Genomic DNA, 24944 nt, shown 5'->3' with positions numbered 1-24944 from the left:
TTTCTGAAGATTACAGCTGGCATGCACAGAGAAAACCTGCAGTCTCCATACATAAGGACCCCAACTCTACCCAAGACTCCCAGGAGGAAACATAGTGGCTTAGTTTCCTCCTGGGAAGCATAGCTGTAGATTTCAGGACATGGACATGGGGAGACGTTCCCCCTAAAATGTACTGAGGGGTGGATACAAGCCCTTTAATATTCCTCCTCTGCAAGTGCTCAACTAAAACCTGTGCCTATAGTTTGGAGCAAATCTTTCACTCTGAACGTACTTCATGCTCTCTTTAAGGACTGCATCTTTACTCTGATTTATCATTTAGTCTTTTAAATATTTATTTTCAAAACCGTTTATTCTTGTGTGTGAGTCCTGACGAAATAAATGTTTTTGCATTCGATTTACACGTGGAATCTCCTTTAGAAACAAAACAAAAGAATCACCAGGACAGAAACACTACACCCACGAAAAGTGAGAAATGACGTTGTAAAAGTCAACGCATTTTTTTGCTTACTTTAATAGAAAACCAAAGAAGAACAGAGATCGAACAGCGTACATGTATGCATACAGTGCCCCCTTTAAGTACTCACTAAAAAGAAAAGAAAACACAGCAACCTGATAAATATAGGGCCCCGGAAACAAACGAAAACACCTCATGAACATATATCAAATGCACCAGATGCGATGAGACGTCGGTTGAATATATTTGCACAGATATCCTGACAGTGAGTTAGTATGTCTATCCCATGATCAGTGCCTCTTGCTGTGAAGGTTTGGACTTCATATTAGGTCATACAACTGTCACTGTAACTGAAATACATGCGTTTCACTGTTATTTCCTTTGTTTTGTTTTCTTTATTTTTATTAAAAAACTGTGTTCTCTCTCATATTGATTTCTAAAAAATAAGTTTTTTATTTTATTTAATTCTTGTTTGTTTCATTTGATATTTCTATTTCCTACCTTGTTGGATCACAAACATCATCACAAGTATTGACTCTTTTATGCTACGACATTCCAGTATACTTACTTACAGGGATCGGCGTCAATGTTTCACTTGGCATTGAAAATCTTGATGAGGGGAGGGAAAACGTTTTGACCTCTAGGAAATGGGAGGAGTCTGACAATGGCTACCTCTGTCCTGTGCTACTCGAGGACGGAGGAGGGAGGGGGGCGCACGCAGCAGTTGGGCCGTCTGACATTTTGCAGCATTGACCTGAAAATGTTCTGCTGCCTCCTTTTGTTCTTGCTGCCATGTCGCGGCGAATCAGCACCAGAGATTGACTTTCGCAGCGAGGTCTGGACCATCAGTTTCCTCTCTTGCTCCTTTATTTTGCTCTGTAAGTGGCTCTGAATTGCAAAGCCGAGTGATTCGGGGTCCACGGAAGCCCCGTAGACCTCCCACGTCATGCCCTGTTCGTCCCAGACGACGTCGTGGATGCTCTTTCCTTTCTGCTTCCGTGATTGATCGTCCTCTTTGTCGCTTCTCTCCGGTTCCACCTTCTTTTTGCCAGAATTTGTCTCCTTACTCTGGGCTTTACTTCCTGCTTCTTTGCTTTTTTCTTTTGCACTCACATCTCTATTTTTAGTGAGCTCTGACTTGGATGTGGTGTTTGCTGCTGGTGCTGCTGCTGCTGTTGTTGTCGGTGCTGTTGTCGTTGGTGCTGTTGTCGTTGTTGTCGTTGTTTTTGGCAGGGCCTGCGCAGCAGTGTTGCTGTCAGCACATCCAGGCACAGGAACAACGGCTGTCTCTGGGGGCATCCCTGATCTGAGAGAAGGAGTTTCAGCCGTGGCTGTTTTTGCGGCTTGCTTCTTGGGTTCGCTGTGTTCAATGTTGATTTGATAAACCGGCTGGATGTTGCACAGAGCTGCGCCCGCTTCTTTAGGCTTGGCTCCTAGCCTGGAGTCATGCTGTTGTGACAAAGTTTCTGATTGGAAAACCATGCCGGTGTTTTGGTTGGGGCACATTTGTGCCTCTACAGTGAGTCTCTCTGACTTCGGATCAGTCGCGGTGCCGCTTTTCACCTGGTAGACTACAGCCAGGCTCTCCTCTCCTGGGACTGCACCACTGCTTGGCCTGTGGGTCACAGGGAAAGGCAGCAGACTAGGACTCGTGGCCACAGCCTTACTGCACATTTTAGCTACTGCCTGAACCTCCATATCATGACACTTTTTGACCGGGGCTGGCGATAGCGATGAGGTCATTGTCGAAGCCTCCGTGTAGAGCTTGGAGTCCCGCTGCCCTTCAAAGACAGCTGTGTCAGTCTGGCTGCTTCCTTCAGCCACCTGCTCGGATGCCTGCGTGCTTTTTGTCGCCTGGGGCAGAGAGGATGAGTCTTTCTGTGAAGACACTGGCTGGTGTTTATCTGAGGAGACCTGCGGTCTCGATACTGTTGCAAATTCCTTCTCTGGGCGCGTTGACCGTGAGTTTTCGTTTGTTGGTTCAGCTCCTGCATCTTTACTCTCAGATGGGGCTTTGGCTAAGCTTAGCGGAGTTTCCATGCTTTTCTTGGGTTTTGATGGATCTTGTAAAGAAACAGACGTTGATGAGCAACCTTGCATATGACCAGTCTCTTTAGATTTCTGTGGGATAGCCATGTCCCTGCTTTGGGGATTGGAAATGGTTTCTTTATTATCTTGTACTTCAGATGCTGTACTCCTTACATCACTGTCGTTACGTTTTTTGTCATTCGGAGAAAGGCGTTCATTACTTTTCTCTCGTGCTGTAGTTTCTACTGAGGGTGTCAGCCGTACCTGCTTCTCTTCTGGTGCAACTGGGTTTTTTACTTTGTACTCACTGCTGTTCGTGTCGGCGCCCGATGCTGCAACAGGAGACAGCGAACTGGCCTTATACGTGCCCGTTTCACTGGTTGGGCTCAGAGTTTTCATGTTAGCATTAGAATCCCGCTGGTCAGCTCCTGCCTCACCCACCTCTCGGCCTGTTACAGACAGGTTTGGTGTTTGGTGGTCTCCACCTGACACTTGCTCAGATTTTATCTGGTTTCCATTGCCTGGAGCTGATTTGTCTGACACAGTGGTAACTGGTTCCCCTCCCTTACAACCTGTTTTTTCTGTGCGGGGGGCGGCGTTAGCAGTCGTCAGAGACAGGTTATCCTGCTTGTCGGGAGATCTGAGGGTGGGTTTTGGACAAACCTGAGAGACTTTGAGGTTGGGCTCTTTAGCCCAGTTGGCATTAGACTCCTTGTTGCCCAGTGTGTCCACCCCAGCCAGCTGAGGCACCATCTGGACTGTTACTGTCCTTTTTGGGTTAGTTCCCATGGCGGAGTCACTGCTTCAGTCTTCAAATATTGCCGTATATCCAAAGATGGAAACGGATGCACGCTGTGCTATCATTAACTTTTTGCAATTTCCTAAAGGAGGAAAACAGAAGTAGACTCAGTTGAAGTTTTTAATCATTAAGCTTATCACAACAATTACACCTTTATTCAGATGATTATAATCAGACCAGACTCCAGACCAAGGTGATTTCTGCAAGACAATTTTACTCAACAGTTATCAACCAGCCAGGACAGAGAACAGCGAGAGACCTGCACCTGACTAAGAATATAATATGTGATTCCAACTTTAATAATCGAATGAACTTATAACTTTTAACATATAACATAATAATATTTATGGAGGTAGTTTTTGGTTCATTGATCTCCACATTCTCCTTTAAACTCAACATCATCTTTGTGCTGCAACTGATGCATGATTTATTTTTCCAGAACATGGAAATAAATGAAACTCCAGAGATTTTATAAGCATCCATCACATTTTGCATATTAAACCTCTTGACTGATTGCACTGAATGTAGAAAATGTAAAAGTATGATAAGAAAATGCTGCGTAAACAAAGTAGTAGTAAGACACAATGCGACATTTAGACTCAAAGTGCTTACAGATAAAACAGATCTTTGATTAAAACTGTGGATGCCACACATCTGGTGGCGTTTGATCTAACCGCTGTTTTTCTCATTTTACAAATCCTACCGTAAATAAAACTACGCCCAACAGCGTGTCATTCATAAATCAGCTGAAGTTATCGCAATTGAATATTACAGCATACAAAGAGATGTGAATAATGAATGAAATGAACTGAGTCTCCCCATGCTAGCCCGTTGACTCGGTTTAATTAAATGTTGTGATGCTGTGAGATATTGCCAATGGCAAGCTAGCCACTTAGTAACAATATCATATGTCAATTATCCTTTAATCTTTGTGTTGAATATAATTGGGTAGATTTAAAATACATACCTGAGGGACTGAAAATCACTCATAATCACTCATTTAAAGTTTCATTTTTTTTTGACAACCACAAGTAAATTTATAACCAGCATCACCCTCGTTTTTCCTTTATCTGTTTTAAATTCTACACAGTGATCAACAGTTTCTTTGTCCAAGGCCTGATGAATGGCTTCATCTCAGTCTGTGTCCTGAATGTGTAAAAGTATCCAGCCAATTCTGCAAGTAATGACCCAGCACTCGGCAGACAGCTGAAATATGTGACCCTTTGGAGTTGGACAGATGAGCTGTGCTGTGGTCAAGGATGTAATCATGGAAAACTATCTCTAAAGCAAATGAAGAACACACTGAATGATAATTCGATGGGTGGCATTAATGGGCCTTTTCCATTTCGGTGACATCCACTGATGATCAGTGTAGTTCATCTCAGTAAAGGTAACAACATCAATCTGATCTAGAGGCATTCTCCTTCATCACACCAGCATCCTCTTCTTTAGGAGTAGCAGTGGGAAACCGAACAGCTTTCCAGGTTATACTTGTATCTGATAAAGCGAGACTAAAGAATAAATATTCCCGTCACACTCTTTTAACCATGATAATCTGACGCACTCGGTAGCCCTATAGAGCACCCCCCCCCAACGTGTGACTCGAACAGCACAGAATAGTAGGTTACTGGTGTGGGTCATGGACAGGTGTAGCCGGGTTGTTTGTGCTCTGCCACTATGCATCTGTCTGTCTGTTGTCAAAGCGCAAATATTTATGGAAAGCATATCCTGGGTGTTATTAAATATATGACAAATAAACGCCTCGGTGTCTGGGCTTTTTTGTGTTCCCTTTTCTTCTACTTCTTCTTCTTCTTTTGCCAGCAGCAGTTAAGAAATAACCGTAAGTGTGGACAGACTACGTACAGACTGTATTCATGCAAAACGGCGCACATGAAAGATCCCGCATGCAAGCGGTGCACACGATCTATTCAGGCCAATTAAGATCCATGTCGTGCACTGTAGCCTCTTGCCCCAATTCAGCGCCTCAGAAGCCACCGATGCTTGCTGGTTTGATTTGACCTTGCGGGCGAATTTAACATCTCACAGTATAAGAGAGCTTGAAAAGATGAAGGCGGCTTACCTTGCGAGACGATTTATGCCCCGTGCCGTTGGGTGCCGATTGCGCGTCAGTGAGACGAGGGGGGGAAAAAAGAAAGAAAAAAAAACAAACCTAGGGATGAATATGGAAAAGTCAGCCTGTGTAGATGACACCAAGCCACGCCTTCCACGTAGAATATGGGTCTTAGAGGTATCGATCCACCACAGTCAGGCACAAAATTTAAGCACCTTGACTGACTGACCGTGCGCAATCAGTCACCGCTGACTCCGAGGTCTTCATCACTGCTGGCTCGTGCTTACAAAAACAAAAAGAAAAAAAAAATGTGACGAGCCGATCATGGTTTGTGCGCTATCCCAGACTGAACTGGTCTTGGCAGGGCAATCCAGAGTTAACCAGATGAATGGATGAATGGGGAGGGGTGGAGAAGATGCGAATGGAAGCAGCATTGTAACAGCCGCAGGCTTTCACAGGAGGGTCACTTGGTCCTGAAATTAATTAGTTTTAGTTCCCTGCGCTTTCTGCCTCCTAACGTAGACCATAATATTCCAAGAGGAGAGGTTTTTGGTTTTTCTGCTCCCATTTGTGTTATTGAGAAATGGGTCGACTTTTATGCGGTTCTTTTTTGGAGCATGCTTTAGCGAGATCGCGTTCATTTATTTTACATCTACATTATTTTCAAAATGAAGAAATATTTCTCTGTGCTTTCGGCAGATGTGGTGAATAAAGAGCCTCTACAATAAGAGCCTGCCGGTTACAATTGGTGTCATTAACTATTACTACAGAAAAAATCGCATTAAAGATTTTCTGTGGTTTGCAACGTGCTTATGCAAATGAGTCGGAGACAGCTTAAGACTTTGCACTTTGCTGATAACACGGAGAGAAATGTGGCTCATGTAGTTAAAAAATACATAAGTGATTCTGTCCAAATAACTGTTCATTATGAATGAGCCTGCTTTACACTGCTTTATATTTTTATACATAGACATCAGTAATTATATTTAGGCTTTAATATATCTTATATAATTCATATCTATACTTTGATATCACGTATTTACTTTCGTCTGCATCTCATATTCTTAACTATTCTTTGATTCGTTCTAGTAACACACAGTGGGTCAAGGGTTACAAAATTTCGATCCTGTGTGTGTGTTGTACATACTGCAGAATTGACAATAAAGCTAACTCTGACTTTACACAAGAGTGTGCATTTTTTCCACAGTAGTTACAAATCCCACACACACGGGTCCCTGCCCCTGAACATTAACATGAATGTAATGATAAAGAAGACGACGATCCAGTAACAGGTGTCTCAATGTGCTTTATACTGTCGTTTAAGGTGATTTTGGAATATTAGAGAGAATCTGCGAGCAAGCATTTTGGCGAAAGTGGGGAAATACACTCAACAAAAATATAAACGCAACACCTTTGTTACTGCTCCCATTCCCCATGGGATGGACGTAGAGACCTAAAATTCATTCCAGATACACAATATAACCATCCCTCCCAAACAGTGGTCACAAATCAGTCCAAATGTGTGGTAGTGGGCACATCTGCTATATTGAGATAATCCATCCCACCTCACAGGTGTGCCACATCAGGATGCTGATCTGACATCATGAGTAGTGCACAGGTGTACCTCAGACTGCCCACAACAAAAGGCCACCCTGGAATGTGCAGTTTTTTGCGCTATTGGGGGTCTGGGGACCCAGAACCGGTCAGTATCTGGTGTGACCACCATTTGCCTCATGCAGTGCAACACATCGTCGCATGGAGTCTATCAGATTGTCAATTGTGGCCTGTGGAATGTTGGTCCACTCCACTTCAATGGCTGTGAGAGGTTGTTGGATATTCGTGGGAACTGGTACACGCTGTCGTATACGCCGGTCAAGCACATCCCGAACATGCTCAATGGGTGACATGTCCGGTGAGTATGCTGGCCATGCAAGAACTGGGACATTCTCAGCTGCCATCTGCCCTGAACAATGTGAACCATGATTCATCCGTGAAGCGCACACCTCTCCAACGTGCCAGACGCCATCGAATGTGAGCATTTGCCCACACAAGTCTGTTCAGGTCAAGACCCCGATGAGGACGACGGGCATGCAGTTGAGCGTCCCTGAGACGGTTTCTGACAGTTTGTGCAGAAATTGTTTGGTTGTGCAAACCAATTGTTCCAGCAGCTGTCTGGGTGGCTGGTCTCAGACGATCTTGGAGGTGAACCTGCTGGATGTGGAGGTCCTGGGCTGGTGTGGTTACATGAGGTCTGCGGTTGTAAGGCCGGTTGGATGTGCTGCCATATTCTCTGAAACGCCTGTGGAGACGGCTTATGGTTGAGAAATGAACATTCAATGCACGGGCGACAGATCTGGTTGACATTCCTGCTGTCAGCATGGCAATTGCACGCTCCCTCATTGCTTGTGGCATTTTGCTGTGAGACAAAACTGCACATTCCAGGGTGGCCTTTTGTTGTGGGCAGTCTGAGGTACACCTGTGCACTACTCATGATGTCAGATCAGCATCCTGATGTGGCACACCTGTGAGGTGGGATGGATTATCTCAATATAGCAGATGTGCCCACTACCACACATTTGGACTGATTTGTGACCACTGTTTGGGAGGGATGGTTATATTGTGTATCTGGAATGAATTTTAGGTCTCTACGTCCATCCCATGGGGAATGGGAGCAGTAACAAAGGTGTTGCGTTTATATTTTTGTTGAGTGTAGAATTCGCTTTTAGGCAGAGCCAGACTCAGGTAGGGGCATCTGGATAAATGGATGGATGGTTGGTGAAATGTATGATAAGACATACGAAAGAGCAGCAATGCTGATCAGGACAGAAACATTAATAACTTTATGCAAGCTCACAGCTCACTGGAATGTTATGAATCTCAAAGAGGAATTTAAAGGATCATGAATTTTAAAATGTGGAAACTACTGCACTGGAGGTGTACAGATTTAAACAAGGATGTCTCGATTACTCTCCTTGGGCTGTGGAAACTATAACAAGTATTTTCCCATGTTTTAAATGACTTTCACAGCGAATTCTTGTAATCACCGGCAGATTAAAATGTAGATCAGAATGAGTAAACCAAGAAATACAGAAACCAGCCTGGTTTTAATTTTGATGTCGAAGACAGTATAAAGTTGTGGAAGCAGTTACACAGTGCCATCCTTCTCACGGAGACAGCGATCCATACAAACGCGTTCGTATGGCTCCCTTTAGGTGATATTATTGACTTGATTTGTCTTTTAGGAGTTGTTGTACTTGCTGACATCATTGGATCTTTGCTTTAGTTTTGTGACACCCCTTCTGCATCTCATCCTCGTGGATAACAGCACTGACAGAGAGCGCTAACATTTAGTAGCCTACCACTTTCTAAAGCACTTCATCGAATCTGAAGGGCTTTTGAAAGATTTTGTGCAAAGTCTGTCCGGGTTGTTAAAACGAAATTGTAGCATTATAGACTACTCTCTTATTCACCCTGATCTATCACACTGTCAATACAGTCTGTGTTAGTGGGGGGGATTCCTTATTTAAATACAGCCTGGGTCTGAGGCAGGGCTTGGACTGCAGTAATTGTATGTGATAGACGTCCTGCCTTTAAAAGCCCCGAGGGACTGATTAGGTGAGAAAGCAGACTGTGACTTAATTACAGCTGAGAGCACCGTTGGTAAGCATCTCAGAATAGGCTGCATACATTGTCGATAAAGCAGATTAATGGGTAAGGGTGAGGGCTTTTGTGCAGCCCCATTCGATAAAGTGACACAGTGGTGGGTCTTTATGTGCCGTGTGTTTTCACCATTTAAAAAAATTGAACGGACAATGGAATAATGGAGGCTTGTTGACCATTATCAGCAGCATAATATGACTGTTTTCTATAAACAGCCCTATGATAGACAGTGTAGCACACATTTTGTGAATTTGGCATCATCTTGTGGCTAATATTGGAAAATGCAATATCTGATTATCTGATTAGCTTCCAGCTACTACCTGCAGTTGGGATTTTCTTGTCTGAGTTATTTCAGTTAGTTTTTTTTTTTGTTTTGTTTTTATTTCAAAGTTATGTTTTCATTTTAGTTTCCTTTAGTTTCAAGTGAAGGTTTTTTTTTTTTTAGATTATCTTTACTTTCATATTTTTATTAGAATGAAATTTCATCAAATTGAGAAAATTTCAAACTAAAGATCTTTTCTATATATTTGATCTCATTTTATTATTAAGTCCAGTAAGTTTTTATTGCACTTAACTGAAATTTCGTGTCTGGTTCAAATTTTAGACTGTGTAGTTGTGAAGTTGTCTGCGCAGTCATGACCACTGCGGGCAGTAGATGGCGCTGTAGCAGCACTAGAAACTATCATGCTGTGTTCAAAGACATCACGATATTAATCCTTAGTGATAAATTCAACCCAAGCTTCGAGGTGTGTCATGGACTGTTAATTGTTTTAACTTCTTAGTTGAACATTTAGAAACAATGTTTAAGTCTTGGTTAGAAAGAAGAGCCTGTCTTGTGTCACCTGGGAGACTTGTGTAGCTGTGTGCGTGGCATAGACGGTATAGTTGTATAGACAGTGAACGCATCACAGCCAGCCTGTTGTCAGGCGAACCGCCGCTAACCTTACCACCCGCCTGCGGCTAAGTTAGACTGTATCCTGGGTCTGGCATCGCTTTCCCTACGACTGGAGAGTAAGACGAGCATCACCACTCTCTCACGGTAAATATTGCCCAACGCATCAGCTACTCGTACGAAACTTAAAGTAGGTTAGCGTGGTGTTGCTAGCTACCAGTCAGACGAATGACAATGACAACCTGTTGTCTGAACCGGGTCATTTGGGGGAATTTAGAAGCCGGTATGCTCCTTTACGTAATTAATATCAAAAGTGGCTCACTACCACTTCGCTAGCATCAACATGCACCGCTTTCAAAAGCCCCATTAAACTCCCAGAGTGCCTGTAAATAAACTGAATGACCACGTATGTCCGAACTTAGCATTAGCATCAGTGCTAGCCATTGTTTTGGCTGTAGGAGCGTGGGCTCTTCTCTCATACCCACTCGGCGCTTTTATTGTTGGATGTTAATTCGCATTTAGCGATGACCCACGATTAACTAATCATGTCTTGCACTGAGCAATAGATTACTCTGCTTGTAGCAGAGTACTTCCTCAGTGGCTTCAAAAACGTGGTCACTGTCACTGTGACAGACGGCAGTGAAGTGCATCTGCAACATGAGTCCAACTCAGGAAGCAAAATCCATCAAATCCAAAGTTCAATATAAGTTAGAGGTGTTGGAATAACTTATTTGCCTGTAATATTCACGGGCATTTATTCACTGTGTCATAAAAGTGTTGGTTAAATTGTGTATTTTAGCACTAACATATATCAATTGAACACAATATACTCCATGTCCATAAAAACAACAACAACAACAACAAACATATTAATAATAATAAAGATTAGACTTAAAAATGTTCTTTTTCATAAAGGTTATATTTAGGGCTGGATCAGCTATCACTGACGTATTCCTTAGTGATGCTGCAACAGGCCCAGACTGCTGTAGGACCTCATGTGATAAACTCAGCACTTCTTCTTCACTCACCTCTTTTCACTCCCCAAATTTTTATATAGTGCTTGTCCTTAAATTTGTGTGTTCTCTCTCCCATAGTGTACCTTTTGTCCTGTCTCCCTCAGACTGTCACAAAAGTGTTTGCTCATAGTTGCTTGATTGCTCCAATACTGTAGGGCCTTATCTTACAGTACCTTGAGCCAAATGTTATCGCTATGTAAATAAATCAGAATCGAAGTAATAATCTGCTCATGTATGTGGAAGGGAGGACAAAAATAAGAAGCTGTTCTCAGTTTGATGCCGTTTAGTGCTTCAGAATAAGACTGGATCGTGTTGTAAAAAGTGCCGTCTTTCATTGAAAACAAAACAAAAAAACTGCATTAGATTAGCTTCTGCTTAATGAGCTGTAACCACACCAATGCACTAATAATTTAGCTTCTTAGTTTATTTTTTCATTTATACTTTAGGTAAACACGAATACAGACATGTTGCCTGCATCTTTCGGCTTTTCCTTTTAGTAGATGCCTTTGTCACACCCAACCCTCTGCATGTTCTCCTTCGCTACTTCATGAATCTACTCTGTGGCATTCCTGTTTTCTTGTTCCCGGGCAGCTCCATCTTTAACATAATTTTTCCCTCCTCTGCATATGTCCAAACCATCTCAGGCTTGCCTGTCTATCTCTGTCTCCAAACCGCTAAAACTCAGATGTACTGATGTGCTCATTGCTAATCTGGTCCATTCTGGTCACTCCCAATGAAAACCTTAACATCTTCAGCTCTGCCTTCTATCTTTTAATTATCGCCACTAAACCGTACATCATCGCAGGACTCACTGCATATTGTGAACCTTCCCTTTCACTCTTACTAATAAAAGCTATTTGAATTCTGAAATGTGATTATCTAAGTAAAACTTCATCACAGGGTTTGTTCTTGTACAAGGTGGTGGTTTTAATATAATGAAAGCTGTACTTCCTCCACCTCTGTTAACTTACACTCCAGAATAGTTTTGTGGTCCTCGGGTCTTCAGGATATTTCTCGCACCGTAGTAATCTGTGAACCTTAACCTGTTTATGTCCTAGAACATGTTTGGATATATCTGGGAGTATGTCTACACATCCTTCCTGAGATACTGGTTGAAATGGCTCATCAGACAAGTAACGGGGACATGTGAGCTGCAGAGAATATGCTCTGGACACAAGCCAGGGGCAGCAAGGACTACAAAAGCAGGTGCGTTAAATCACCCCAAATCTGCTCTACGTCTGCATCCTAGTACACATTTTCCCTGCAGTGTAAATGTGCTTCTTGTGTCCTCCTGCAGAGTACTCTCTTCAGTCATCAAAGAACAAGGTAAGGACCTTCTACCACTGTTGGCTTTTCTTTCGGGCTTACCTTCAGTAGTTCTGAGCTAATTGTTTTATATTGTTAAAAGATAAACGGTGGGTCTGCACAAACATTAATTGGCAATGATCCTGATAATCTGTTCAGCTCCTCTGATTTCCTGTTGCAGCTCTTTAATGCTGGGGGTGTGTTTGTCTGATTTTGTTTTTATGTGGCTGAAATCAAATATCGTTGATGATCTTTGTATCAGATGTGCATTTTTTTACAACATTTAGTTTAAATTTAGTTGTTAGTAGTTATTTGATATAGGCCATAATGGAAAAAAAGTTAATATATTAGGTGCCGATGTACAAACCAGGACAAAGAAAATCCAAGTGCTGTCAGCCAAAAGGCAAACAACAGTTTAAATACATTTTGCAAGACAGTAATTGCTCTTTTTTATTTTTAAAAGACTCACATTCTTAAAAGCTAAAGCAGAAATAGCTTTTATAGGCGTGCGTGTGTGTTTTTTAGGACTCTTTTCCAGTTTACGTTTCAGCACTGTCATAAATAAAATCTGTTATCTCATCACTTTTAGCACTGTCAGGCCAGTAAAAGATGTTAAGTGTCAAACATTTGAAAAAATATTGAGTATTTGGAGACTAAGAATGTGTAGATATGTGTAATAAACTCCTCAGGACTGGAGCATTGTGGATTTTCAAGTAATCTGAAAGCTTTCCAAGCCCACAGATGTGGAAAGGAATCACACTTTCCTTCACTATTGACCTCTTTATCTTTTATTGCGCAGTATATCCCCTGAGTTTAATCATTGCTTTATCTTTCACTACCCTAGCCAAGTTTAGGTGGTGAACTGATTACACATGTCATGCTTGTGTATATGGCTTTGTAAGCATTTTCAGATCAATAGTCTGTCCAGGTGCAAGAAGAGATTAGCTGTGTCATCTTTTTGACTTTGAAAAAACAGTCATTTTCACTGTGGTTGTAAATGACCTAAAAGCATTTGCGCCAGATTTCTGTCTGGTAGCTCTCTGTGTTATAACTTTAGCATGCGCTCTTCCTCTGCAGGTTTTAAGAGGAGCGTTGGAAACCACTAAGGATAGCTTAGAGCAATGCGTGGATCAAATTATGAAAGTGAAGAACATCAAACCTGCAAAAGATCCCAAGTAAGGTTACTTTGCCTGTCAGCTGCAATTCTTTGATGTAAGAGTGATTTTTGAATGTGATTGAATTGATCTTCCGTTGCAGGTTCAAAGAGAGCCTCCACATCTGCCTGCTGCAGATAACAGGATATAGCAGCTTGTATATATCTGTAGAAGACTTGAGAAAGGAAGTCTTCAGCTCAGACAACCCTGAACACGAGGCCATGCTTTTGAAGGTATGGATTCCTGCTCCTAGAGCAATAGCAGTGAAGCTGTGTCCATATGCACAGGCTTTCTGCTAAGATGAGACTTGAACCAAGATTTGGAAACTAAGGAAAAATATGTTTTATTATTATTTCTGCACATTACTAAAAGTAGCATTTAGGATTTTTTTTTTTAAACATCGATTGACATAGTAAAGATAATACCACAGTCTAACATCACATCAGCATAGAAACACTGTAAGTTGTTGGATGGGAGTCTAAAATGCTGGCACAAGGTCATATTAGGAATCGTTGTACTTCCAAGTTATTGTAGTGGACGGATTTGATCGTGTGTGTGTGTGTGTGTGTGTGTGTGTGTGTGTGTGTGTGTGTGTGTGTGTTTAGCTTTGGGACCTTTTGATGCCAACAGTCAAGCTGGAGTCCAGGATAACCAAACAGTGGGGAGACATTGGATTCCAAGGGGAGGACCCCAAGACTGACTTCAGAGGGATGGGCCTGCTGGGGCTGATCAACCTCGTGTGAGTACAGTACCAGTGTAAAGGCCTTCAAACATCGAGTTCATTGCAAAAAAAACAACAACACGAAATTCTGAATTTTTGGGGGATGTGAACTTGTCGTGTATCATTTATGTACACACCAAAAATGTTGCGATTTTACAAAAATATTTGCCAAAAACCCCCCACAGTCCTCTGTGTTTTTTCTAGGCCGTTCCAGAACGCTCCATTTCTCCTCTGTCTGACATTATTTGGTGGATTTAGATTAGATTAGATTAGATAGAACTTTATTAATCCCTCAGGTGGGTTCCTCTGGGAAATTCGATTTCCAAAAAAGCACAGCACCGACAGAAGTTACAGAGTTACAGAATATTTTATATATATATATATATATATATATATATATATATATATATATATATACACACACACATACATACACAGAGACAAATATAAATAAAATATACAAAGGGGATAAATAGAATAAATAGGAATAAAAAATAAAAATACAAGTGAATTGCACATTTCAAGTATTGAGGTCTATTGCACTGTTGACTATTTACAAAAGTATTGCATAAGGTATTGCACAGTGAGGTGAAGAGGCACTACAGCTTAGTTGTTCCCCCCTCCTTTGTCCTCCTGTTTCCCCTCCCTCTCCCCTCCAGAGAGGAGTTAAACAGTCTGATGGCGTGTGGGACAAAGGAGTTTTTAAGTCTGTTAGTTCTTGTCTTTGGGAGAAGCAACCTGTCACTGAACAGACTCTTCTGGTTGTTAATGGCCGTGTGCAGAGGATGTCTGGCATTGTCCATAATGTCCATCAGTTTCTTTAATGTCCTTTTCTCTGCCACTGTCACCAGAGTGTCCAGCTTCATGCCGACCACAGAGCCAGCCCTCCTGATCAGTTTCTCCAGCCTGGATGAGTCCTTCTTTGCTGTGCTGCTCCCCCAGCACACCACAGCATAGAAAAGTACTCCAGCAACCACCGACTGGTAAAACATCCTCAGGAGCTTCCTGCAGATGTTGAAAGACCTCAGCCTCCTGAGGAAGTACAGTCGGCTTTGGGCTTTTTTATACAGGTGCTCTGTGTTGCATGACCAGTCCAGTTTATTGTCCACCCACAGCCCGAGGTACTTGTACTTGTTGACCACCTCCACCTCCTCCCCCTCTATCTGAACCGGCAGTGGACCTTCTCTGGACCTCCCGAAGTCCACAACCAGTTCCTTAGTCTTTGAGGTGTTGAGTTGCAGGTGGTTTGTGTGACTCCATGCGACAAAGTTCCTCACCAGACTTCTGTACTCCTCTTCCTGATCATCCCAGATACACCCCATGATGGCTGTGTCGTCTGCAAACTTCTGAATGTGGCATAATTCAGAGTTGTAGCAGAAGTCAGAGGTGTACAGGGTGAAGAGAAGAGGGGACAGCACAGTTCCCTGTGGTGCTCCTGTGCTGCTGACCACTGTGTCAGACGTGATGTCCTTCAGCCTGACGTACTGTGGTCTGTCAGTGAGGTAGTCGGAGATCCAAGCCACCAGGCAGGGGTCCACCTCCATCCTGTTCAGTTTTTCCTGAAGCATACAGGGCCGGATGGTATTAAAGGCACTGGAAAAGTCAAGAAACAGTGTCCTGACCGTGCCTTTTCCCCCATCCAGGTGTGAGTGGGCTCTGTGTAGGAGGTACAGGATGGCATCCTCCACTCCGACACCCGCCTTGTATGCAAACTGTAGTGGGTCCTGGGCATGTTGTACCTGTGGTCGGAGGAGGTTGCGGAAGAGCCGCTCTAGAGTCTTCATAAGATGTGACGTCAGTGCCACCGGTCGGAAGTCATTCAGCTCATTGGGCCGGTTCCTTTTGGGGACCGGGACGATGCAGGATGTCTTCCATAGGGCGGGCACTCTCCCCAGTCGCAGACTGAGGTTGAAGACTCGTTGTAGCGGCTCCCCAAGTTCAGCAGCACACGCCTTAAGCATCCTAGGACACACCTTGTCTGGGCCTGCTGCCTTTCTGGGGCGAAGCTTCCTTTACTCGTTTTACTTAGAATCATCATCCTTCTATAAGGTCCACTTCTGGTTTTGGCCTCGCTTTATGTTGAAGAACTCTGTCATAGTTGAATCAAGAACTGCAACCTGCCCACTTTCTGAGACCACAAAGTTCTCAGAAAGGTTTTCACAGTTTATGCTCTTTTCCCAAGAAGACACTATTGGTCAGCACAAAACATGTGTACTTTTTTTTTTTTTTTTTTTTTGGCCCAACCACTCTCTCTTTGATCAGTGTGTCCACAGCACACTAAAGTCCTGGTCTTTGCCTCTGTACCTATTGGCAAAGTCTAATCTGTGACGTTTCTGTTTTTTGGACAGTAAACAGAACGCCTGCTATGCAGGTCATATTTGTGCAATCTGTCTGATTATAGATGCATGAACTTTGACACACATCAGCTCTTATAGGTTTTGTAATGAAATTTGAGGATTCTTGGAAACATTTTTTCCCCCATCAGGTGCTTTTTGGCTGAATTTGCTGAATGTTTATATTTGGTAGGCTCTAATGATTAAACCGATCCACACACAAGAAGCGACAACGGTACTTATCCTAAGATTATATTCCACTCAAGTTTTGATGAGAAATACTTTTAATTACCTTACACAGATTATGAAAGGTGGTTGTAGATACAGCTCAAAGGGTACGTATAAGGTACACTGTTCCACTCCAAATGCATGGCTCAGTGTAACCCAACAGATAATTTTTAGGGTACAACAATAATTACTCACAAAACCTCACCAAGTAAGGTAGATGGGAGCCCCGGCAGAAACAAACACAAGAAGGAGAGGGCTTTGAACCAACAAGATTCAGGCTTCACCTATAAAATAATATTTGAAACAAAGACTGAAAAGAAGGACTGTCAGTAACTCCCAACTCAGCGAAAAATAATTAAACAGTGCTAGAGATAGCGACTAAAGACAAAAGTGGTGCTGATGGAGTAGAGGTGGCTGTTTCACCACCTCTGACTTTAAATGCATGCAGGTTGGCTTCTACAGCCAGTCAGCTGTAGGAAGGGTATAAAAGAAAAGAAGAGAACGTTAATGAGGATTATAAAAAGAAACACTGTCATAACACCACCTCCTCCAAGTATTGAATAATGAGCCAGCAGAACCAGTATTCAACAGGACAAAGAGAGCATGACAGCATGTCAGACTGGCTTGACTTTGAGGCTGAAGGACTTTAAAGGCAACCCCCAACACGTCAGTCGCTCGTTTCACTTGTTCTTTCGACTGATGAGGACGAGGACACAAAATGACAAGCGATGTGTCAGATTATTAAAGCAGCACCAGTCAAACACACATTGACTTTATTTTTAAAATCTGTAGGTCAGAATGATGTGACCTCAACATGTTTAATCATGCAGACTCTGTTTGACGTCATGTTTATTGGTTAACAAGAGACCGTAAATAAACTCTTAATTTGTTTGGCTCTTTGCAGTTTTTTCAGTGAAAACTACACAGCGGAGGCTCGGCAGGTGCTGTCTCATGCAAACCATCCTAAACTAGGGTAAGAGACCTTCGATTCATATACCTTCCGCTGGTGTTTTGTGTCGCATGATGTAGACTTTATTCATTTTTTGAAATTACGTTTTCCATATGCACAGTATGTCATTTCTACAGTGCACTTTATACTTTTTTGTTTTTTAAAAGGTATTCCTATGCAATAGTTGGGATCAACTTGACAGAGATGGCTTACAGCCTGCTAAAGAGTGGCGCTTTGAAACCACATTTCTACAACGCAGTGCAGGGCACGCCTGAGCTGCAGCACTTTCATCAGCTGTACTGTGAGTAGTCGAATCACACTGCTGTTTGTTCTGTGCGTCTGATTATACACTCACCGGTGGCTTCATTAGGTGCAGTCTCAAGATTGCTAATCTTGGGTTGGACCCCTCTCTGGCTTCACAGCTGCTGTAATTCTTCATGGCAATGAAGTGCTGGAAACATTTCTTAGATTTTGGCCCATATTGACATGATGGCGTCACACAGTTGTTGCAGATTTGTTGAAAATACGTCCATGATGCCAGTGTGACTGTGATAGTGACTGTGGATTTTTGTACAGTGACCTCAATGTCATGTGTAAGAAGCCACTTTGAGATGGTCTGAGCTTTGTGTCTTAATGTGTTATCTGCTGGAAGCAGCCATCAGTAGATGGGAACACTGTGATCATAATGGGGTGGACATGGTCAGGAATAATACTCAGGTAGGTTGTGGTGTTTGGATGATGCCCAGCTGGTACAAAGGAGCCAAGAAAATGTGCCAAGGAAATATGACACCACCAGCAGCAGCCTGAGGTGGGATCCAAACGTTCATGGTATTTATGCCAAGTTCTGAATGTTGCAGCAGAAATCGAGACTCATCAGATCAGGCGACATTTTCCAATCTTCTTCTGTTGTCCAATTTTGGTGACCCCTGAATATTTCCTCCCTTTTAAACTCAAAGATGGTTGTGTGGAAAAATCCCAGCAGATCAGCAGTTTCTGAAACAGACCAGTCCATCTGGCACTGCTATCCAGTTCACATTTAAAGTCACTTAAAAAGTCACTTAAGTCACAATTTGAACTTCAGTAGGCCACTTGGAGCATGTCTACATGCCTAATTGAGTTGCTGCCATGTGATCAGCCAATTAAATATGCAGTAATGAGCAGTTGAACAGGTGTATTTAAGGAAGTTGCCTGGTGAGTGTATACAAACAAAAACATTTTCTGATAGAAGGTAAATTTTTCAAAAATGTGTGTCTTTCCTCCTTACAGGCTATCTGGCGTATGAATTCGATAAGTTCTGGGTGGCAGAAGAACCCGAGAGCATCATGCAGTTCAACCAATACAGAGAAAAATTCCATAACATAGTCAAGACACACCTACAGGACCCTGATGTGTGTCTCACATTGACTGTCAGCTCCAAGAACTAAAAGCGTTTTTCACGATGTTACGATTGGTAGAAGGAGAAGCAGGAAAGTTCCTCGTAAACGTAGCTGAGCATTAAAACCCTAAACGCAGACTGAATACTGTTCGGCCCCTCCAGACAAGATCCAGACCAATAAATCCTCTTGTGTTTGGTTTTGTGGTTCATTCATAACACACATATCATTGTTGTAATGATATTTAAAGTTTCTCAAACTGAGCACAAATCCAACGCCCTGTACCTCAAAAACAACCATTCCAGAGGGCTTTCGATCACAAAGAGGACTGTAGAGAAAGTAACGGATCCGTCGTTTTGTGAGGCTTTAAGCACTTTGAGTGAGCAAGCAGCCAAATTGTTATATTTAAAGACAGGAAAGGACAGAAGTCCTGCTCAGGAATGTGAAGTTTATGTTAAGAGATAATGGCTAAAACTTGACGTGAGGAGTGATTTCCACTTTATTTTTCCTCTTGTGGTGCTGTCAGCTTAAAAGTCTTGCATGATTTAACGTGTCCCCACTGATGTCATTGATCTGTACTGTAAAATGTACTGTTAGTGATGTGGTACTCTAAACTATACTAAGCTCCTGTTTTCATAACGTTGTGTATCTTTAGACTGATGCTGAATTTTTATGACCTGATCTTTTTATGCCGTGGGTTTGCATTTGAGGAATGTATGTAACGACTCGCATCTCACTCACTCCAAGTTAGTAAATGCAGATTTGTTTTGAAATGTGCTTCATGTCCATGTGTTTAAAAGGCAAAAACAAACCACAACAGTTTGTGTAAAACAAGTCTAGTAAATTCAGGACCTGCATAAACACATCCTTTTATGCTTTATTATGGGTACCAGTCATTCAGTGTAAAGGCACACTGCTTTAAGCTAGCTAACATATAAAACTGACAGGTTTAGTCATACAGGGCTCAGTGCAAACTTGGCATGTTTCTGTAATATTCCCATCCATGACATCTGGAATGGGCTCACTGTGGCAAATTATAAATATAAAAGGAGACGGCTGTGTCTCCTCATGCACATAAAGTCAATACTTTTTCAGGAGGCGATCCTTTTTCAACAAAGGATTTCCGCCTTTCTCACCACAGGACAGTGGATTTGTTAAATAAGGTTAACACAAGAAATTATTGTTACTAGGGTTTCCTCATTCAGGTGCCAGTCCGGTTGTGGTTCAGGTATTACAGTCAAACTTTGAGGAATCTCAATTAACCACTTCGATCCTCTGCTTTGTGACCATCATGGCTCTTTTGATTTGTTCGAAGGAGACGAACATCACGATGTTCCACGATCCCAACCTCAGGAATGAGGGCACGAATCTACAAAATGGAAAAAGTGAAGAGTGAAAAAATGAAATTGTGTGTCATGCAATGCTGCAATTTGTTTTTGGATTGATACCGATACCAAGGCCAGTATTGCCGATACCAATACTTTTAACTTATAATGTCATGTTATTTAGAGGAGAGCATAATCATGATTTATGAGATGAATCATCAATTTTTAATGACCACTGCATTACTTGACTCAATGAGTTAACACACCTCTCATTTCACCATTTTTTTTTAAAAGGCGCTATAGAGTAGAAGGATCAGTCAACACAAAAACACTCAGACATTTTTCATATTGTATGCCTGAAGAATATTTTTCCTTTTATCCCGATTTAATTCAGTGGGCTCCAAACTGAACGTGAAGGATATAAAAGTATCGATACTATCGATATTTGGATCTCTTGAAGAGTTTGTCGTGGGCGGCGCAGGTGAAGAGGCTTACCCTTTGTAGAATGCTGTTGGCCCCTCTTTAGTTAACATGGTCCAGGCACAGTTAACGGCGCTCTTATACTGGCCCGGTGGTGAGTTCATGTATCTCGTCTTTACCACGTCTACTGGGGAGGCGATCACTGTGGTAACGAAGCCGGCGCCAAACGCAGACACAAAGTGGCACGGCAGATTGTCTGAGGACAGAGTTGGGGAAAAGATTACAATACGGTCTTTGTTCTCAGCTGTGCGACACAGAAAAACATGTCAGTGGATTTTGCAATCGTCTGAATGGGGCAATATAAGTTCTAGAGATAAATGCTAATATATTGCTATTGTACTCACTGCACCATAAAGAGAAAATACACCGTGTCCTGTACTGTAGGAGCCTGTTGTGCTGGTATCAGTTAAAAAGGTGAGAGGGTGTGTGGATTTTTTGCCAAATCAGCAGTCTCCCGGGGACTCTGTTTTTGTGAATGTGTGTGTGTGGGTTTGTGTAGCTCAGGCAAACAACCGTGAGCTGACCTCACCTGACAACAGCTTGTGTCTAAGGATGGCCTCCTTTATCAGGTCGTATGTAACCAGCTCTGTGCAGTTTACCAGGGCGTTTCTTGTGATGTTGGGTAATGTTCCTGAGGGAAACGGATACTTTAATCATTACTGATAAAGGATGTTATGGTTTGTCTTTTTTAAATAATGGGCAACACTCAAAGAATGTACCTTTCCAGAGCCCACGCAGGCCCTCGTGTTGGAAGATGTGTCTGTAAGCCTGCATGGTGCTGCTGTAGCGGCGGGCCACTCCGTCCAGATTCATCTGGGCTTGGAATCGAACCTTGACCACATCGGTGGGCTGCGCAAAGGACACCGCCATGGCACCTGTGGTGCAGCCAGCCAGGATACGTACCAGTACACTAGGGTCTGGAGAGAAGGAAAGACTCAGTTATTTTAATAACAGGCTTGAGAACTTCTAATTTTAGTATCAGTTTTAATAAGGAAGATAAGAAACTGATTCAACAACCCAGACTGTGAGAATCCTTTATCGCTTTCAAGAGAGAGATAACACTTTCCCTAAATCTTGTTTAACTTATCAGATTTGAAAAGCCTCTGTTCTGCGTAAATTATCTATTGCATGTTTGTCTGCAAGACATAGCCTTCCTTCACTCTCCCCACTTTTTTATTTTTAAAATGAAGCTTTCCTTCATCTGAATTCCTTATCTAAGGGAATATAAGACCGACTGCATCTATCTGATAAACATCTTTTTGATTTTTGACAGCTGGATATTAAATCTCGAAATCACAGCTGTCACCAGTAAGAACAATTATGAAGGTTTAATTAACTTAACCAAAAAATAAATGAAAAGGCAACAACTTACTGTCTTTGCCACCGGTGTAGAAATTTTTAACGTTGTCATAGAGGCCGATTCTGACGGAGGCAAAGCACAGCTGTCTCTGCAGCCCAGCCACCAGACCATTATACAGAGACTTGGGCCCTTCTGTTCGGATCATGGTGCTGATGGTCCCAAACACCCCTCTGTAGCGGATGTCCCCCACTGCCTTCTTCTCTCCTTGAATCTGGGGTCACACATTGTCCGCAAAGTTAAAACCAGCTTTACAGAGCAGCAGCTTAAGAACAAATGGTTCAGAAAGGTGAAGAAGTTTGACTGAAGGGTGCTGAAGTGGACAAAGTTGACTTCTTCGTCAATGAGGCAAACATCACGCTGTGTCCCACAGTAGGCTACAGCAAAGCAAGACCGGCTAAAGATCATATTGATAGCACAGTTAGTACCTGTAGTCTGACTTTGGCTGTGTCCAGAGGGAATGTGACCATGTCAGCTATACAGGCTGCTGCTCCAGCACTCGCCATCTTCACACCCAAAGGAGGAGGAACGTCTGAGGGTTTAAGTCCTACCATGTTTCCTACTGCTGGGACGACAGGTACGCATCCACGCACAGAAATAACAATTAAAACAACAAACAAAAAAATCAGTGTAAGATTCTCTTCTAGAAAGCAACCACATAAACATTAACCTCTTGTACAAATCATTTGTCTGTTTAAATGAAAGGTTAATCAATAATCAAAGTGGACTGATGCTCAAGACATGAAACACACTTACGATTATGATCCGAAATTAAAATTTCCTTTTGATCCTCGGGTGGATTTTTTGGTACCGAGCAGGATGCGATTGGTCAGATTAAAATCCACACCGGGCCCCACTCAGCAGGAAGGAAAGACTCATCATTTGCTGTGGTTTTATGTTTTCTGGCTGGCGTTTTTATGACATCCTCGGAGAGGCGTTACTGTGTACTCCTGTACACCTGGGTCAACTCAAAGTCCACAGACTGTCAGAAAGTCAATGTTCAAGTCACCTCACACAGAAAAACAACCATATAACGTCCCCGTTTTTTGGGTGTGTGAAACTGACGATTATTTCCATCCAAATTTCCACAGGTGTCATTAACTGATGACGATCTTTCTAAACGTTATGTTCATGCTTTCAAATATAGTCTGTGGAGTGTGCATTTTCTTTCATTTCACTTGGTAGAATTTGTTTATCAGCGGATTTTTCTTCTATCCAGGATCTGTGACCGACTTTAATATTGTCTCAATAATTATTTAACTGTTCAGATGAACTGTGTGCCACAAGCAGCAGCGATAACAGATCGGTATCAGGGTTCACCAGAGGCTCGTCTCCCCTCTCAGCCAACAACAGCAAAAAGCTTGTGATCAAGAGCGTTCGGAGCTGACCGGCTAAATCAAGATCTGTTCCACAGACTTTATGGTCGAGCCTCACAGCAAATTACCCCTCTGTGCTATCAGCAGCATTGTTGCGTCATACAGTTTTTGCTCTGTTACCCCTCATTTATGATTTCTATTATCTGTCTCAGTCTAACAGCTTTTACATTTCATGTTAAAGATGTGCTTTTTTGGGCCGGGGGGCAGAAGTGGGAGTGTGGTGACGTCAGCTGGCGACTGAAGTTCACAGTGAAGCTGATAAGAACTTTACATCACACCATGTTTGGCCTCTCAGCAGTTTGCCAGCAGTCGCTCCTGTTCATTACATCACACATGGTGTATGTACGTAACAGTATGGAAAATGTAGATTCTTAGAAAAAGAGCAAAGACAAGAAAAACATTGAGAATTATTCCCACATAACGTTTACTAATGCTGTCCCATTCGACAGCCCTATGTTAAAACTATCGCCATTAAGTTTACTATCATCAGATCTCTTTTGTCATTAAATTATTTTTAGTTTTTAAACATTTTTTCTGCATATTGGTTTGAGCACACCACAAACTACCCTCTACAAGACTGAATAAATACCCCTGAAAAACTGTTTCAACTAAAGCTTAACAACCTTCATTAAATGCTAAACAACGATTCATTGCAGTGTTGTATTAAACTGCAATACTTATAGTTACACCGAGTATTTCCAGTTCAATTCAGCCCTTTTTTGTTTAAACGGTGAGGTTCAGAGAGCTTACAGATATATCTCTATATTTAGAGAGCTTATATCTGCATTTCATCATTACAGGAGGGACTGGAGCCTAACCCAGGATACTCAGGGCAAGATGCAGGGTATACCCTGGACCAGGGGTGGGCAACTCCAGGCCTCGAGGGCCGGTGTCCCTGTAGGTTTTGTCCAAAAAGATGTGTCCTTGAACCAACACAGCTGATTTAAATGGCTAAATTAGCTCCTGCAGTTCTCCAGAGGCCTGGTAACGAACTAACCATGTGATTCAGGTGTGTTGACCCAAGGTGAGATCTAAAACCTGCAGGACACCGGCCCTCGGGGCCTGGAATTGCCCACCCCTGCCCTGAACAGTGTGACACAGGGCTATCACAGACCGATAGCAATTCAGTGAAGTTACAATCCCTGGTGAGCTTAACCCCACACATGTCTGTGAGGGGAAAACAGAGAACCCACAGAACATCTCCACACAGAGAAGCCCCAGGAACTTACTGCTGTGAGGCAACAGTGCTAACCGTGGCATGAAAAGGCATGAAATTGCAAAAAGTAATGGCAATGTAAAACGTACACTAATAATAAACACTGCAGATTAAAAAATGTTGGGTCGAGTTAGATAAATAGAACTGAATGGAGAAACTCAAGCCTTTTCTGTTCCTCCCTATATAAGATAATTATAAAGCACAGCT

At 42.5% G+C, this 24944-nt stretch overlaps 3 protein-coding genes across 4 annotated transcripts; 1 reads left to right on the top strand and 2 right to left on the bottom strand.

Moving 5' to 3' along the window:
- Positions 1-466: 466 nt before the first annotated feature.
- On the bottom strand, positions 467-5760 carry gprin3b (GPRIN family member 3b). The gene is made up of 2 exons (XM_085459059.1): positions 5362-5760; positions 467-3363 (listed from the first exon to the last, which is right to left on the bottom strand). Exon 2 carries the CDS (start codon positions 3269-3271, stop codon positions 1139-1141), a length of 2133 nt encoding a protein of 710 aa, XP_085315185.1. The 5' UTR covers positions 3272-3363; positions 5362-5760; the 3' UTR covers positions 467-1138.
- A 4137-nt stretch (positions 5761-9897) lies between these two features.
- Positions 9898-19760, top strand: elmod2 (ELMO/CED-12 domain containing 2). The gene is made up of 9 exons (XM_085459058.1): positions 9898-10051; positions 11979-12126; positions 12218-12246; positions 13303-13400; positions 13483-13612; positions 13985-14118; positions 17566-17634; positions 17778-17911; positions 18877-19760. The coding sequence occupies exons 2-9, from the start codon at positions 11982-11984 to the stop codon at positions 19032-19034; spliced, it is 897 nt and encodes a 298-aa protein (XP_085315184.1). The 5' UTR covers positions 9898-10051; positions 11979-11981; the 3' UTR covers positions 19035-19760.
- A 58-nt stretch (positions 19761-19818) lies between these two features.
- Positions 19819-23046, bottom strand: ucp1 (uncoupling protein 1). 2 transcript variants are annotated; one of them, XM_085459057.1, is made up of 7 exons: positions 22902-23046; positions 22574-22710; positions 22161-22359; positions 21508-21705; positions 21318-21419; positions 20804-20984; positions 19819-20352 (listed from the first exon to the last, which is right to left on the bottom strand). In XM_085459057.1, exons 2-7 carry the CDS (start codon positions 22697-22699, stop codon positions 20238-20240), a joined length of 921 nt encoding a protein of 306 aa, XP_085315183.1. In that variant the 5' UTR covers positions 22700-22710; positions 22902-23046; the 3' UTR covers positions 19819-20237. The 2 variants fall into 2 exon arrangements, with proteins under 2 accessions (XP_085315183.1, XP_085315182.1); XM_085459056.1 differs by having other exon boundaries at positions 22574-22707; positions 22902-23045.
- Positions 23047-24944: the final 1898 nt, after the last annotated feature.

Source organism: Copadichromis virginalis, linkage group LG6 (genome assembly GCF_057382275.1).
Source record: "Copadichromis virginalis isolate Kocher_CV1m ecotype Utaka linkage group LG6, C_Virginalis_male_GT1.1, whole genome shotgun sequence".
Classification (NCBI taxonomy): domain Eukaryota; kingdom Metazoa; phylum Chordata; class Actinopteri; order Cichliformes; family Cichlidae; genus Copadichromis; species Copadichromis virginalis.
The sequence above is the reverse complement of the archived record's forward strand: the minus strand, read 5'-3'. Positions and strand labels throughout refer to the sequence as shown.